Source organism: Sphaeramia orbicularis, chromosome 10 (assembly GCF_902148855.1).
Source record: "Sphaeramia orbicularis chromosome 10, fSphaOr1.1, whole genome shotgun sequence".
In the NCBI taxonomy this organism is placed as follows: Eukaryota; Metazoa; Chordata; class Actinopteri; order Kurtiformes; family Apogonidae; genus Sphaeramia; species Sphaeramia orbicularis.
The window spans coordinates 38,187,694-38,202,516 of NC_043966.1; the positions used below are offsets into that span (position 1 = coordinate 38,187,694).

At 37.2% G+C, this 14,823-nt stretch overlaps 1 protein-coding gene across 1 annotated transcript; it reads left to right on the forward strand.

Moving 5' to 3' along the window:
- Positions 1-334: 334 nt before the first annotated feature.
- Positions 335-6,219, forward strand: LOC115427035 (N-acetyllactosaminide beta-1,3-N-acetylglucosaminyltransferase 2). Its single transcript, XM_030145392.1, has 2 exons — positions 335-575; positions 2,534-6,219. The coding sequence occupies exon 2, from the start codon at positions 2,538-2,540 to the stop codon at positions 3,942-3,944; it is 1,407 nt and encodes a 468-aa protein (XP_030001252.1). The 5' UTR covers positions 335-575; positions 2,534-2,537; the 3' UTR covers positions 3,945-6,219.
- Positions 6,220-14,823: the final 8,604 nt, after the last annotated feature.

Sequence of the window (14,823 nt, forward strand, 5' to 3'; positions counted from 1 at the left end):
ATGACTCTGAGATGATGAGGATGATGTCATGTCATAGGAAGTTATTCAGAACCAGAACCAGGTTTCAGGTGAAGGAATGTTGTAATGTGTTATTTTAAAGCAGAGTCTTCTATGTAACCAACACAGCAACTGTATAAAGAGACTGAAGAGGCTACACAATGGTTTTAAAAAATTGCTGAGGAACAAATTGCTTGGATTATAAACTCATACAAATTGTGTTGTTGCCTCCTGATTTACGAACCAATTTCAGTCTGTCTTTTTTTTTGTCTTTCCAGTTTGCTTCCTGTCTCTGTGAGTGGGCGTAACCATTGCGCACACACCTGACTGTGTGTGTGTGTTCAGTGAAGGTTATTTGACCTTTTTTTCTGACATTGTTGAGTCAGTCTTGACTGAAACCTCACAAGACAACAGCTCAAAAGAGATTGGCGCTGCTGAAAGGGGAAACATTTTGACTTTCAGCACTGGTGTTGCCAAAGAGGAATGTTCTAATGATGGAGGTCTTGCATAACTAGCATGGACCACAAGTTTTTCTTGCTTAAACAAAGTCTTCAGTGAATAAAAGAACTTGAAACCAGGTAAGGTCTTTTTTTTTTTTAAATTCAGTTATAATCCAGCTCTGAAAAAGTCTTGCACCCTCTCAATTAAACATTAATTATAATAACTATAAACAGACGGCAAGTCAACAGGCCCATTTCATATTTTAACACAAATTTCTGTTCTTTCAACTTCTCATACTGTCAAAACTTATTAATTTAGTTTTTATGCATTTTAATGGAATTACTGATTATTTTTTATTTTGCATCAATGCATGGAAACCACGGCATTAAGCCTGATTTCTACCTAATTTGATTAAATGACTTAAAAGTAAAAAAAAAAAAAAAAAGTTGAAAATGGCACAAAAGATGTAATGAGTAGAAAACAAGATGAAAATGTAGCTGTAGATTCAACTCAACTAGAAACTTTTAGTGCATATTTTGTTCTGTTTGTTTAGAGAAATTTCATTTTAAGCCAGTGATTTCCGACCTTTTTTGGCTCATGACCCCATTTTAACGTCACAAATTTCTGGTGACCCCAGATATTCAAAACAGAGACTTTTTATTTTGCTAGCATTGATTTGTTTTTGATCATGTAATAGTTTGCTATACTATGTTGCAAATAAACGTTAATTTTAGATTAAATTTAGTCTATATAATGTATATTATTATGGATGGAGGCAGAAAAGCCAGGTGTAGATTACTGCACAAAGTAAGAATTTTATTTTCCATGGTCAGGATATGTACAGTCAGTCCAGCTTGGATTTACAAGGCTGACAATTAATACTGAATAAACAATAACTCAAACTATGAATTATGAAAGAGCTGCAGCATCTGAAACTGACCACAATGAACATTTGACAGATAAACAGTACCACAGTGCTTCAGTTTCAGCTTCACAGTTTGTCATGTCTTTTATGTATGTGACTGTGTGACTGTCACTCTCAACTCACCATCTATTTTTTTTTTTTTTTTTATGTTTTTCTTATCAGTTACTAGAAATTTCAGGCGACCCCATTTGAATTCCAGACGACCCCACATGGGGTCCCAACCCCAAGGTTGAAAAACAGTTTTAAGCTATCAGGTCGAAATAAAGTATGTGCCATCTGAGACCATGTTCAACAAGACAAAATAATACATAAAAGACAAAGATATTAAATGGACCGCTGTTGCAGACACTGGGTTGCATATTGGATTGAATTTAATGTTCATTATTTTCATGGTTTTATGTAAAGACAGAATAGTAAGATTATATTAATATCATGTGAGCTTCATTTAGGTTTGCACAGAAACTGCAGGATGAAGGATAGCTGAACCAATACTTCTTCTATTGTCAGTCTTTTTTCTTTTTTTTTTTAACATCAATGTCTACCACATTAAAGAATGTGTTTACATTTGTCAACATTGTTAACCTTATATTCATTCATTCATTCATTCATTCATGCCAGGTCTGCTCATCTTCTCTTCACTCTGTTTAAGACTTATTTGCACTCCGGTCACGCCCTGCTAAACCTGTTTGCTCAGACTTTTGTATGTTTTTTCTTCTATGTTTTTTTAATACATTTACTGTCTTCTTTTTGCCTATGAATCATCATGGCTTTTTTCTCGTTTCTTCTGTACATGCATTCATATGGTATCATTCATAGATCACAAAACAGAACTCTAAAGCACCTCCTGTTATTGCAGTTGCTTGTTTTTCACTTCTATTTTTATAGCTATAGTTATTATTTCTCTTTTCTTTCATTTTTGTCTTTTAATAGTTCTTATATATATATATACAGTGTTGTGCTGCTGCTGTAACCTTAATTTCCTGGAGGGCTCTACCCAAGAGCTATCTATACTATCTAATCTAATCTAATCTAATCTAATCTAATCTAATCTAATCTAATCTAATCTAATCTAATCCATTATTCCGGGTTCTCCATCTTTCAGTTTTTGTTGTGTTACGGTATTTACAATTCTGGCTTTTGAAATTAAGTTTTTGTGTTTTTTATTTGCAGCTGAATGGCGCGGTGCTTCTGTCGCTGGCGTAGTGTTGTCATCTGTATTTGCACCCCATGCATCTGTATGTTCCTATTCTTCATGTATGTTGGAATACTTGTGACAATGAAGATGCAACCCGACACTTCAGGAACTCCAAGTGTTATTGTGTCCAAGCCACTACCTCGTCACTTTGTGGCCTCAGGACTTACCCGCAGTAACAGTTCAGCACCATTGCCTGTAACCTTCTGGGATATTGACAAGAAACAGGATGCACTTTGGAACCTGCTTCAGTTCAAAGTTGATTCCCATTTCAACCCCATTCTGAATCCCTACATCACCAAGCAGAGACATGCTAGTGACATCTCTGAGTCTGTGCTCATGCAAAGTTTCTTAGAGGTTAGTGACCCAGAGAATGTGATGCACAACGTTAGCAAATTACCACAGCAGTTGCAAGACTTTGTGAGGTACATGAACAAGAGGGAATACCCAGTGATCATTGAACCCAATGGAGTGTGTGGCGCGGGGGCAAAGCATGAGAAGGAGCCCCCTCTGTTACTCATGGCTATCAAGTCAACAGAGCTGAACTTTAAGAACCGACAGGCCATTCGGCAGACGTGGGGCCAGGCAGGATGGGTGGCAGGGCAGAACAGGGTCAGGGATGATGGAGGTGAAGGAAAACGTGGAGCGTACGTCCGGAGGGTGTTTCTGCTCGCCAAAGAAAGCATTGATGAGCTCGGCGTGGACGTATCTCAGTTACTACTTTTGGAGAGTCAGCGTTATGGAGACATTCTGCAGTGGGACTTCAAGGAAACATTCTTCAACCTCACACTGAAGGATGTGCTCTTCTGGGACTGGTTCAACCACCACTGCAAACAAATTCAGTTCATCTTCAAGGGGGACGACGACGTCTTTGTCAACTCACCTGTAATGATAAACTACCTCCTGGACCAGCTGAGGAAGCCACAAAAACATGCGGCAATAATGGACTTCATGGTCGGGGAGGTCATAGGAGCAGCCAAACCCAACAATATCAACACGTCTAAGTACTTTATCCCAAAAACATTCTACAAAGGCCTCTATCCTATATACGCAGGTGGTGGTGGGGTGGTGTACTCAGGTATTCTGGCCAGACGCCTACATAATATTTCTAAAAGGGTTCACCTGTTCCCAATTGATGATGTGTATGTGGGGATGTGCATGATTCGACTCAACGCCGCCCCCATCCATCACCCAGCATTCCTAACCTTTGACTTCCCAAAAAAGGAAGAGAAGGAACAATGCGCTTACCACAAAATCTTATTGGTCCACAAGCGAAGCCCTGCTGAACTGGTCCATCTGTGGACAGAGAGGAAAAGGACTGAAGCACAGTGTTGGAACGTCACCCTACGAGTGGATAAAAAACAAAAAACAAAGACACTGATAAAATAACAAAAAAACTAGAAATCAGCTGTAGTTTACACCACAGATCAAAGCCGTATTACCATTACGGCATTTAAGCCTTTGAGCCTTTACCATAAATGACACTATATAGTTCACTTTGTATTTATTACCTTCATTTGTGTATTTTATGTAGTCAGGTTATATTTAGTGATACACCAATTGATGTGAAAACAACGTACAGCTCCATTAGCGTACAGGAGCAGGACCACAGTATTTTTTATATGTAGTTTAATTAAAATTGAGATATTTTTAGATGTATATAGGGCTGAAGTCCTACCCCTTCTGCTGTGTCTCTTGGACCTGAAGTCAGAAAAAATATGAACAGTAGTGGATGGGAGAGACAATACAACTACTACTACTACTACTACTACTACTAATAATAATAATAATGATAATGAGAAGAAGAAGAAGAAGAAGAAGAAGAAGAAGAAGAAGAAGAAGAAGAAGAAGAAGAAGAAGAAGAAGGTTTAAAATTTATTTGACTGGGCATTATTACACTAATATAAAAAAAAGTGTGCAACTAATGCAATGTATATAGCACTGTGGCTAATGTAGCTAATTTGAGATCCTAAAAATTGTCTCTCTTGTCAATGTTGTCATTGACTGCAATAGAATATTATATATATTTTTTTATTTTTTTATTTTATTTTGTCTGAAATAAGGTCCCATTGGGCAGAACCATGGCTCACTACACACCACAGCTCCTCATTAGAAGGTCTATCCAATTGATTGGTTGACCCCCATTACTTTTCAAACACAATATTTAATGGACGGGTTATTATCATAAAATTTGGACAAAGGTTCATGTGGGCTCAACAATGAATTCAACGCATTTTTTGATCAATCAATCACGCAATCAAATTTGATTTATTGTCAAATCAAGACATATGGCACTTTACATTTAGAGGTGGTGTTTTTGGGCCCAAATGTTATTGTGACTTCACAAAACATATTTTTTTAACACAATAACTAATAATTTCCAGACATCCATGAACAGATTATAATGTAATGATGTTTTGTGGTTCTCATTTATATATGACCTTAAATTTAATCTAGTCCACCTTTTAACATATTCTTGTCTCTATCCAATGATGCCCATACATGATGTCCACTGTAGTGTATCCTGTAGTTCAGCAGACTTTACAATTGTAACTGAAATGAAGGGAAAATGATGACCAAAACTAAGACCACTACAGTACGGAACAGAGAATGGTCAACAGTTATGTAGAAATGTAGAAGTTCTTTAAAGAAGTACACAAAAATGTACATTTCTGTTTTTGTGTTCACAATGTATGTAGAACCTGTATTAGATATGCACATTTTCATTGAGTTTAAGTAAGTAGTGGTTGAACACTGTTATAAAGTGAATATAATACGATGAGTTGACTGTTAAATGTGAAAAATCCGCCTTTCACTCCTTGTAGACTCACTTTGTGTAACTGGACTGAGAACCTGTTGTTGTACAAGTATCAGTTCAGTTGTAAATTCAGTCTTGTACAGAATGTGAAATTTCTTCCTGTGAATAAGCCATTTATATACTCTGTGCCACTTCCTCATAGTCTGAGTCTTTCAACATTTCCTTCTTTGCTCATGCAACTCTTACAGAATCCAGACACGCAACACAAACAGTCCGAGAGCCTTCGTCAGTCTGACTTGATGCAGATTCGACATGGCAGAACCAAACACCAAAAAATATTCAGTGATGCATCAGAAAACCCATGACAAATCTAGGGTTCAAGGTGTGGTTTCCATTAAAACATAAGAAGAACAACCTGAATTGACTTCGAGAAGTGGCTCAGAGTTCTTGATTCATCCTGTAGGAACGCTGACACCATTGTTTTTTTTCCTCTGTAATTCCATGACTAAACTGAGCTGTTAATATTGACGAATTGACTGTATTTAATTGTATTTTAACAACAATCTTAATCTTAAATTGGATCTAAATATTAAAATACATTGACACTATGTGCAATCACTGCCCTTAGTCTTTTTAATGGCTGGTGTTACTGTTAAAATGATGAGCTGCATATGCTGAGTCCAGTTGAATCAGTGAGTTCTTACATGAAAAACCAAGTACTGAAAACTGAACACCATGGACCAGATGGAACCAAACGGAACAAAAGCACACTCGTATATTATTAACTTATACTGATATTATTAGCTCAATGTCATTAATCATTCAGCTAATGATATTTACCATCGAATTTTTATTATGACGAAGGAAATTTTTGTATGTATAAACTTTTGATAATAAAAGACTGAAAACCGGATCAGACTGTGGTCATTCTTTGTTTCCTGTAAATTTGGTTAAATATCTGTTAGTTTTAAGTCCTTGATTTGTGACTATTACTGCTGTTTTTACCCCTCGGCCAACGGGTATTGTAACCATTCTGACATCTGTCCGTCTGTCCATCTGTCTGTCCATTCAACGACATACTCGCATTACACTGGTCTACAAGGAAAATGCTTCCAGAATAAAAGTAGTGAAATTTCACCACATGAGAGTCACTGATAAAGAAAAATCAAGTCAAAAATGCTGGTTGGCTGAACTTTCCAAGTTACAGCCTTGGGTCAAAATGTGAAATTCAAGAATTAACGAGAGAATGGGTTTGACTCAAAAGGAATATTTGTCTCAGAGCTACAAGATCTACTTCAAAACACTGTCTGCACATTAGAATACATTCACTTTACAGGTTCTATTTAGTGGAAGATTTATAAAACTATTATATAAATGTACATAAACCAATATATATGCGTAATAACATTTAATCATATACCTTGAAAACATCAGCAAACCGGCACTTTTGTCATTTATTTTCCAATTAATCTTATTAAAATACGTAACATTTAGCACATTTTATCTCTGAAGCAAATCATTTCTAAAAAATTGTAGACCAGTGTTATCTGAAGAATGCATTGACACATCTGCACCAAATTTATACTGTGGATGCATCTTGGCTTGGAGCAGAAGTCTATTGAAAATAGTTGACCTTGACCTACTTTTTCAAGGTGAAATGGCCTTGTGCATTGTACAATTGTAATATCTGAGCAAGGTTACTATCATTAACGAAAACTAACGAAATGACGAAAACTAGAATTGTAAAAACATTTTCGTTAACTGAAATAAAACTATAATTAAAAGAAAAAAATGACAACTAACTGAAACTGTATTGCATGCTTATAAAACTAACTAAAACGTATAAAAATTATGGATAAAATTTCCTCAGTTTTCGTCTTTGTCAATGTCGGATTGATATGAAATCAATTTATTTCCATCGAACAATTTCAGCTAGCGGCACCATACGACTCTTCATGGTCCGTCACTTCTCGTTACTTGTCATTTAGAGTCGTCTTCTGGTCCCCACTCTACCTGGAAACATGGAGACTAAAGTTGGGAGAAAGCAGCAGAGTCCTGTCTGGGATTTATTTCAATATGATGGCGAAGATGATAAAATATATGAAAAAATAAACTAAACTAAAACTAAGCATTTAGAAAATAACAAAAACTAATAAAAACTAGCAAACCTGCTCTAAGAACTAATTAAAACTAACTGAATTAGAGAAAAAAAAGTCAAAACTAAATAAAACTAAACTATAATGAAAAATCCAAAACTATTATAACCTTGTATCTGAGCACTTTCACATATAAATATGTATGTAATAAGTTTTACACAAAGACAATCTAATCTAAATTATAGGGCAGTAACTTTCAACAGAATTTTACACTATATTTGGCCGAAGAGGATTAAAAATGCACAGCACGTTATGTTTAAGTAACTGTAATTGCTGTAACAGTCACAAATCAACATTTAATACTACCACTACTACTACTACTACTACTACTACTACTACTACTACTACTACTACTACTACTAATAATAATAATAATAATAATAATAATAATAACAATAATAAATTTTATTTGGAAGCGCCTTGCACAAAACCCAAAGACACTGTACAGCAAAGGATAAAAAGACAATAAATAAAATACAAAGAGAAAACAACTGCAAGAAAAGTAGTACTAGGTAAGATATAAGGGTATTGAACAAGTGAAGGGATTTAGATGTAGAATACCATTAAGAACATGATGAGTTTTGTGTTATATTGAGAAAACAGTGGAACTGTGAGAAGAACAAACACAGTTGACTGTTGGTGTCTTTTCTTGGACATTAGTAGTTCTTATGTAGGGTTTCTGCTTACACCTGAGGCAAAAGATGCCTCATGCTGTTCCTGTAAAACGTGCTCCTGCCAGTAGTGGCACTCATAGTTAATCCTCTAGGAATTTATAACATCGCCTACTGACATATAATGACACACAGTAATGACAGTCTTTGCACTGAATAGTATGTGACTTATATTCACCACATAATTAAATTGTTGATGGCATCCTTTATGCATTATTAAAAACTGGTGGATTGGACTTTCAGCTGTTTATGTCACACTTATAAAGCCGTAGATGTAGAAGTCAATGACAACCAGTTCCAAGTATGTCTGCAGTGACAAAAACTTCAGCCAAAGAATGTGACCAATGCGAGTCCTTAAAATCAGACAGCTCTTTGTGTTAACAAGAAGAAAGACACCTTTGTTTTTCAGTGGAGGTTGAATATATACCATACAGATGAGGGCTGATGTGTTGGAGGTTTCTCTGAATGACAAAAAATAACGTTCCTTCACAGTGTCCTTGTTACGGCTGGGGCCATTGGTTGTTCTGTTTTTTTTTTCCTTGTCTCCGCCTTCAATTTAGGCTGACTGAAAACACCTGAATTCAATTCGCATGCCTATAAAAGCCTGGAGCTCCGACCATAAAGACCAGAGTGGGTCCATCGCTGCAGTTCGCTTTTTGTTTGACACAGCTTATGTTATTTATGTTTTTCTTAAGTAATTGTGGCTATGTACCATTTATTTTTCTATAATAAATTTTCAGTCATTTTGCTACAAGCGACCTGCTCTCCACGTTTTCCTTTGCTGTCTCCCGGACCATCATCTTCTTTCTTTTAGTTTTTGTTATGTGTCGGCACCCTAGACCTTCTGGCTCGTAACAGTCCTGTTCACATTTATATCTTCTCATGAACAGTGATGAAAACATATCCAGAATTAACCCATAAAGACACAGTCCTACTTTTCTGGCAATTACGAAAATTTATATTTCTCTCTATTTAACCTTTTTTAAGTGTTTTATCCTTTGCATTATGTTCCTATATTTAATTCACTGATCATGTAGATGTTCATAAAAACTCAGATTAAAGTTAAGGATTAAGTCAGAAATAGAGAAGAGAAAGTGACTTTATCCAACTCCATGGGTTTTACTGGTGAATCAGTGTTGTAGAAGATGACAGTGTTTCATCGTTCACTACGGAGCCTCTGAACGTCCAAATAGATCATATCTGATGATCATGAAAAGATGACAAACTGCATTTTACACCAATTATTTATATGTATTGATTGGATTAATGGACCAAAAGTTATTAAATATTTTAGATCAGTAGATGACTTTGGTTGCCAGTGGCTGTTTGGGTCCTTATGGGTTAAAAATGTTAGAAAGCATGCAGACATCAGCAGGTGTGAAAGGAATGGTATCAAAAACATGCTTTCTCTATACTGTTAAACTACTTCCTCGAGGCTCCTATAGACACATTCATCTGCAAATTAAATCCTTATGTAAGCACAACACAATGCTATACACACAAATAGAGTGGATGATTATATGTTTTTGTATTCTCACTTCATGCATTCATTCCATTCATTTATTTGTTTTGAGCAGAAGAAAAAAAACAATTTCTATGTGTACAAGGAACTAATATCAGAGCAAATACATTAATAAATAAAGGTGATCAAGACAATATAGCAATTGCCATCTACACTAGTAGTACACTTCTAGGAGAGTATGAGGAAAGGGAAGTGTATATTATTCTGGTAAATTATACAAATGAACTTGTTTAGTCACTTTTCGGCATGAGTGAGGTTTCAGCATTAGCATTACATGCGCAACTTGTTTCAGTGCATAAAATCTGGTTAGTCCAGCTCAGCACTTGCAGATGGATTATTTCTAAAAGGAGCCCAGTGAGTTTTCTGCAGAGTGGTGTAAACATCACTGACAGCTATCACTTCAAGACCATTGTTCCGTCATCCATCATAATTTTCCCTCTACATTTAACTTTATTTAAGTGATTTATAACTATTTATTATAATTGTATCCTCTGCACTTTGCATTTTTTCAGGGAAAATCTTTTTTTCCCCTGTATTTAATTTACTGATCATGTAGATGTTCATAAAATCTCAGAATAAATTAAAAGGGTTTTATATCAGAACAGAGAAAACTGTTGAACAAATGACTTTATCAGCAAAATATATCATTATTTGAACATATAAACAAGTGTCTACAACCACTGTCACTGATCAAACTCCATGGGTTTTACTGGTGAATCAATGTTGCAGAAGATGAAGGTGTTTCCATGTTCACTACGGAGCCTCTGAACATCTGAGAAATATGAATCTGATGTTGACGAAAGCTGAGAAACTGCATTTTATCTGAATTATTTAAATATAAGCTATTGATAGGAACAGCGATTCAGAGGTTTAAGCATCTTAGATCAGCAGATAGTGCCTATGCTTAGAAAAGACTTCCTGAAAGTTTGGTTGAAGGTTTTCTATCTAATATTTGTGTTTGCTTATGTGAGGTTGTGTTGGCATCTGTGTTATGCTGAGACCTGATCTTTTATTGACATTATAAAAGTCAATAAAAGACATTAGCTGACCCAGTTTCTAAGTTTACAGTATCATTGTCACATACTCCTGCAGATATGGAAAGAGGAAGAGATGCACCACAGAACATGAGGGAAAGCAAAATAATTTTTTTATGGAAAATCAGACCTGAAATCAACACGTCCTTTATGTAGGCACTGATGTTAGCTAAGAAATAGGATTTAACTTATGTCACATGACCGGCTCTCAGGACAAAACAGATTCCAGCACAAACTGCTGGGTGTGTGAGTCTTACCAAATGCGCCGTATTATTTGAGATGCATTTGTGTGAAAACCTGACTTTACTCTGTGTCACAGCCCAGCCTTTCTTTTCCTTGGTTTATATCTAGTTGCTCTAGCTCTAGGGCCTGCAGGCACTCTGTCTATTGCAATCACCTGGGGCGTGGCGAAAAAGCCTGAGAGGCATTTGGCCTCTGGTCACTTGGAACTGACAGAATATTGTTGCGACACATTTCAAATCCATCTGAAAATCAGCCACAGGTTGTCAAAGCAGTCTTGGTTTTATATCAGCAACAGCAGTTCTCTCCCTTCAAAGTGGAGGTGCATGTTTAAAGTCACTTCCAGGCTGGACCTGTGAGAGGCAACAATATGCTGGGAGGCATCTAGCCAGCCGGAAATAAAGAAGAAGAAGAAGAAGAAGAAGAAGAAGAAGAAGAAGAAGAAGAAGAAGAAGAAGAAGAAGAAGAAGAAGAAGAAGAAGAAGAAGAAGAAGAAGAAGAAGAAGAAGAAGAAGAAGAAGAAGAAGAAGAAGAAGAAGAAGAAGAAGAAGAAGAAGAAGAAGAAGAAGAAGAAGAAGATGTTTCATCATTCATTACGGAGCCTCTGAACGTCCAAATGGGTCATATCTGATGATCTTGAAAAGATGACAAACTGCATTTTACGCCAATTATTTATATGTATTGATAGGATTAGTGGATCAAAAGTTATTAAATATTTTAGATCAGTAGATGACTTTGGTTGCCAGTAGCTGTTTGGGTCCTTATGGGTTAAAAATGTTAGAAAGCATGCAGACATCAGCAGGTGTGAAAGGAATGGCATCAAAAATATGCTTTCTCTGTACAGTTAAACTACTTCCTCAAGGCTCCTATAGACACATTCATCTGCTAATTAAATCCTCATGTCAGTGCTAGACAATGCTCTCAAATAGGGTGGATGATGATATAATGTTTTTGTATTCTCACTTTATTCTTTCATTCCATTCATTTGTTTTATAACCCTAAGAAGAAGAAGGAGGACTGAGTTGAATTTACTATTTACATATATACAAGACAAACTACAGAACAAATAAACACAAGTGCTGGTCACTGGGAACATGCACGAGATGGGCAGAGACCAAAGAGAGACTGAGCTGCTGCATCCAGGACCATTTTTAAAGGTGGATTAATCTGGCGCCACCAGTCACCTTCCTCCCGCATGGGAAAGCAAAAAGGTAAAAGAAAAACACAGCACCCCTACAGGACTGGGGGAAACACACCAGCACATCATACGCATACAAATACAAACCTATATTTATTTTTAATGACTCTGGGTCATAACACTAAATAAAAAGCACATAAGCCTTGTGTGATTGCTTTGCAGTTTTCTGGTATGTTTATGTTTATGTTTACGCATTTGGCAGACGCTTTTTTCCAAAGCGACTTACAGGGGAAAACCAATTAAATCACTCAATCAATCAAATTTTATTTATATAGCGCCAGATCACAAAAAAGTTATCTCTTGACATTTTATATATAGAGTTGGTCAAAACCAGACTCTAAGTCAATTCTACAGAAACCCAACAGAATCCTCCTGGAGCAAACACTTGTGACTGGTGACAGTGGCGAGGAAAAACTTCCCTTTAACAGCAGAAACCTGGAGCAGACCCAGACTCCTGGAGGATGGCCGTCTGCCTTGACCAGTTGGGGTTAAAGAGAGAGAGTAGAGAAGGGGAAAAAGAGAGAGCGATAGAGATAGGGACTGGGGGAGAGGGGGAGAAGGGGGGAGTAGGGGGAGACACATGGAGGCGGTTGAGGATAAGTGAGTGGTGATGATGAGGGCAGGGAAGAGGCCGGACCACCGCAGCAGGTCCAGAGATAATCGTGAAAGAATCTGTGGTTGTCCTGGGAAAAACCTTATTAGAATATTTAAAATGGAATGTTTGAAAGTGCTAGGACAGGAGGTGCTCTCGGAAGAGCTGGGTCTTCAGGAGCTTCTTGAAGATAGGCAGGGATGACTCTGTTCTTGTAGCACTTGGTAGAGCGTTCCACCAACGTGGAACGACCCATGAAAAGAGCCTGGATTGTCTTGTACAAGGTCTGGGGACCACCAGACTACGTTCCCCAGACGAGCGGAGTGGTCGTGGGGCGACATAAGCTTTTATTAGTGCACCTAAGTAGGTAGGAGCAGACCCACTGAGAATTTTGTAGGCTAGGATTAAAGATTTGAATTTGATGCGGGCAGCTATGGGTAGCCAGTGTAACTCAATGAGTAAGGGGGTGACGTGCCCTTTTAGGCTGATTGAAGACCAGACGCGCTGCTGCATTCTGGACCATCTGTAGTGGTTTGACAACACAAGCTGGGAGGCCCGTTAGAAGAGCATTGCAGTAGTCAAGACGGGAGATAACCATAGTCTGCACCAGGAGCTGGGTGGCCTTTTCGGTTAGGTATGGCCTGATCTTTCTTAGGTTGAACAGAGTGAAACGGCATGATCGGGTGACAGAGGCAACGTGATCCGTGAAGGTCAACTGATTATCAATCATGACTCCCAAGTTACGTACTACACTGGTAGGAGCCAGAGGTATGGAGTCAATAGTGATGGAGATGTCCTGCTGTATGGTTGGCTTAGCTGGGAAGACCAGCAGTTCAGTTTTGGACAGGTTCAGCTGAAGGTGATGGGCTTTCATCCATGCAGATATGTCAGAGAGACAATCTGAGATCCGCACTGAGACTGTGGAGTCATCAGGTGGGAATGACAGATAGAGCTGGGTATCATCAGCAGATTGGTAGATCTGCTGATGCTGCTGGAAGATTCCTGTGAAAGGGTAAATGGTTGATCCTTTTTTTTTTTAGATTAATTTAGTTTTAGCTCCATCTGCTGGGTCTCCAGAGAACATATTGTAGTTCTCTCTAATCAGCAGAAGAAATATTTTTACACCACATACCTGGTTAGATGTACAGATATGGTGATATTTGTTAAACTTTAGAGGAACAATATGTACTACTGGGTCAAGAAGCAGCCATAAGAAACAATGCAGGCATATATTTTTGGCTGCATACAGGCCCAGACAGTGTTGAATTCTTACTGTTATGTTTTATTTAAGTATATTGTTCTCTTTGAAGAAAATGTAAAGTGACAGTAAAGAAGCAAGCGGTAAATTGTGGATGTAAACCTGAGCAAAAATGGGAAAGCTGATCATTTGTCTTAAACAAGTAGCTTGTGGCTCCCATCCAAATATTGCAAAATGACCAAATGACACTGGATATTTAAGAGCTTTAAATGTGCATGCATTAACATGGTTAAGCAACACTTAGACTTCCTAGACTTTCTAAATGTCTAAGTCAATAAATTGCCATAGACATGTTTTAAGTTTAACTTCATTGTGTCTCTGTTTTTGTTGTTCAGCATCATTTAGTGCATCAAATTATTGTCACCATTTACATTTTTTAAAAACACAACTTGATAGAATTATCAGCCTCCAAAAACCATTTTTTGTTAACTGAATGTGGTCTATTGTGGTCATATTTAATTTTAAGAAAATGTTGTTCTGAAATTCTTGTCAGCTGACCCATGAGCTCATCTTCATATTATCTTAAATAACATTACAAGATGCACAGTGTTATGAGGGATACAGTATACTGGACAGGTCCAGTCATGGCAGGACTTTTCCAGCACTAGTATGTATGTATGTTAAGAAAATAAGGTGTATTTATATTCACTTGATGCCTCTGCTGAAGTGCTTTGTCATAGTTCATGTAAGCAGGTATTATATTCAGGCTTTTGTAACCAGCAACTGCTGCCACCCAGTGGGCAAATGAATAGCAGCCTTTACCAGCCATAGACAGGGTAGGCCTATATGATACATGACTATGATACCTACCATCATTTAAATAAATAAACAATAAAGTA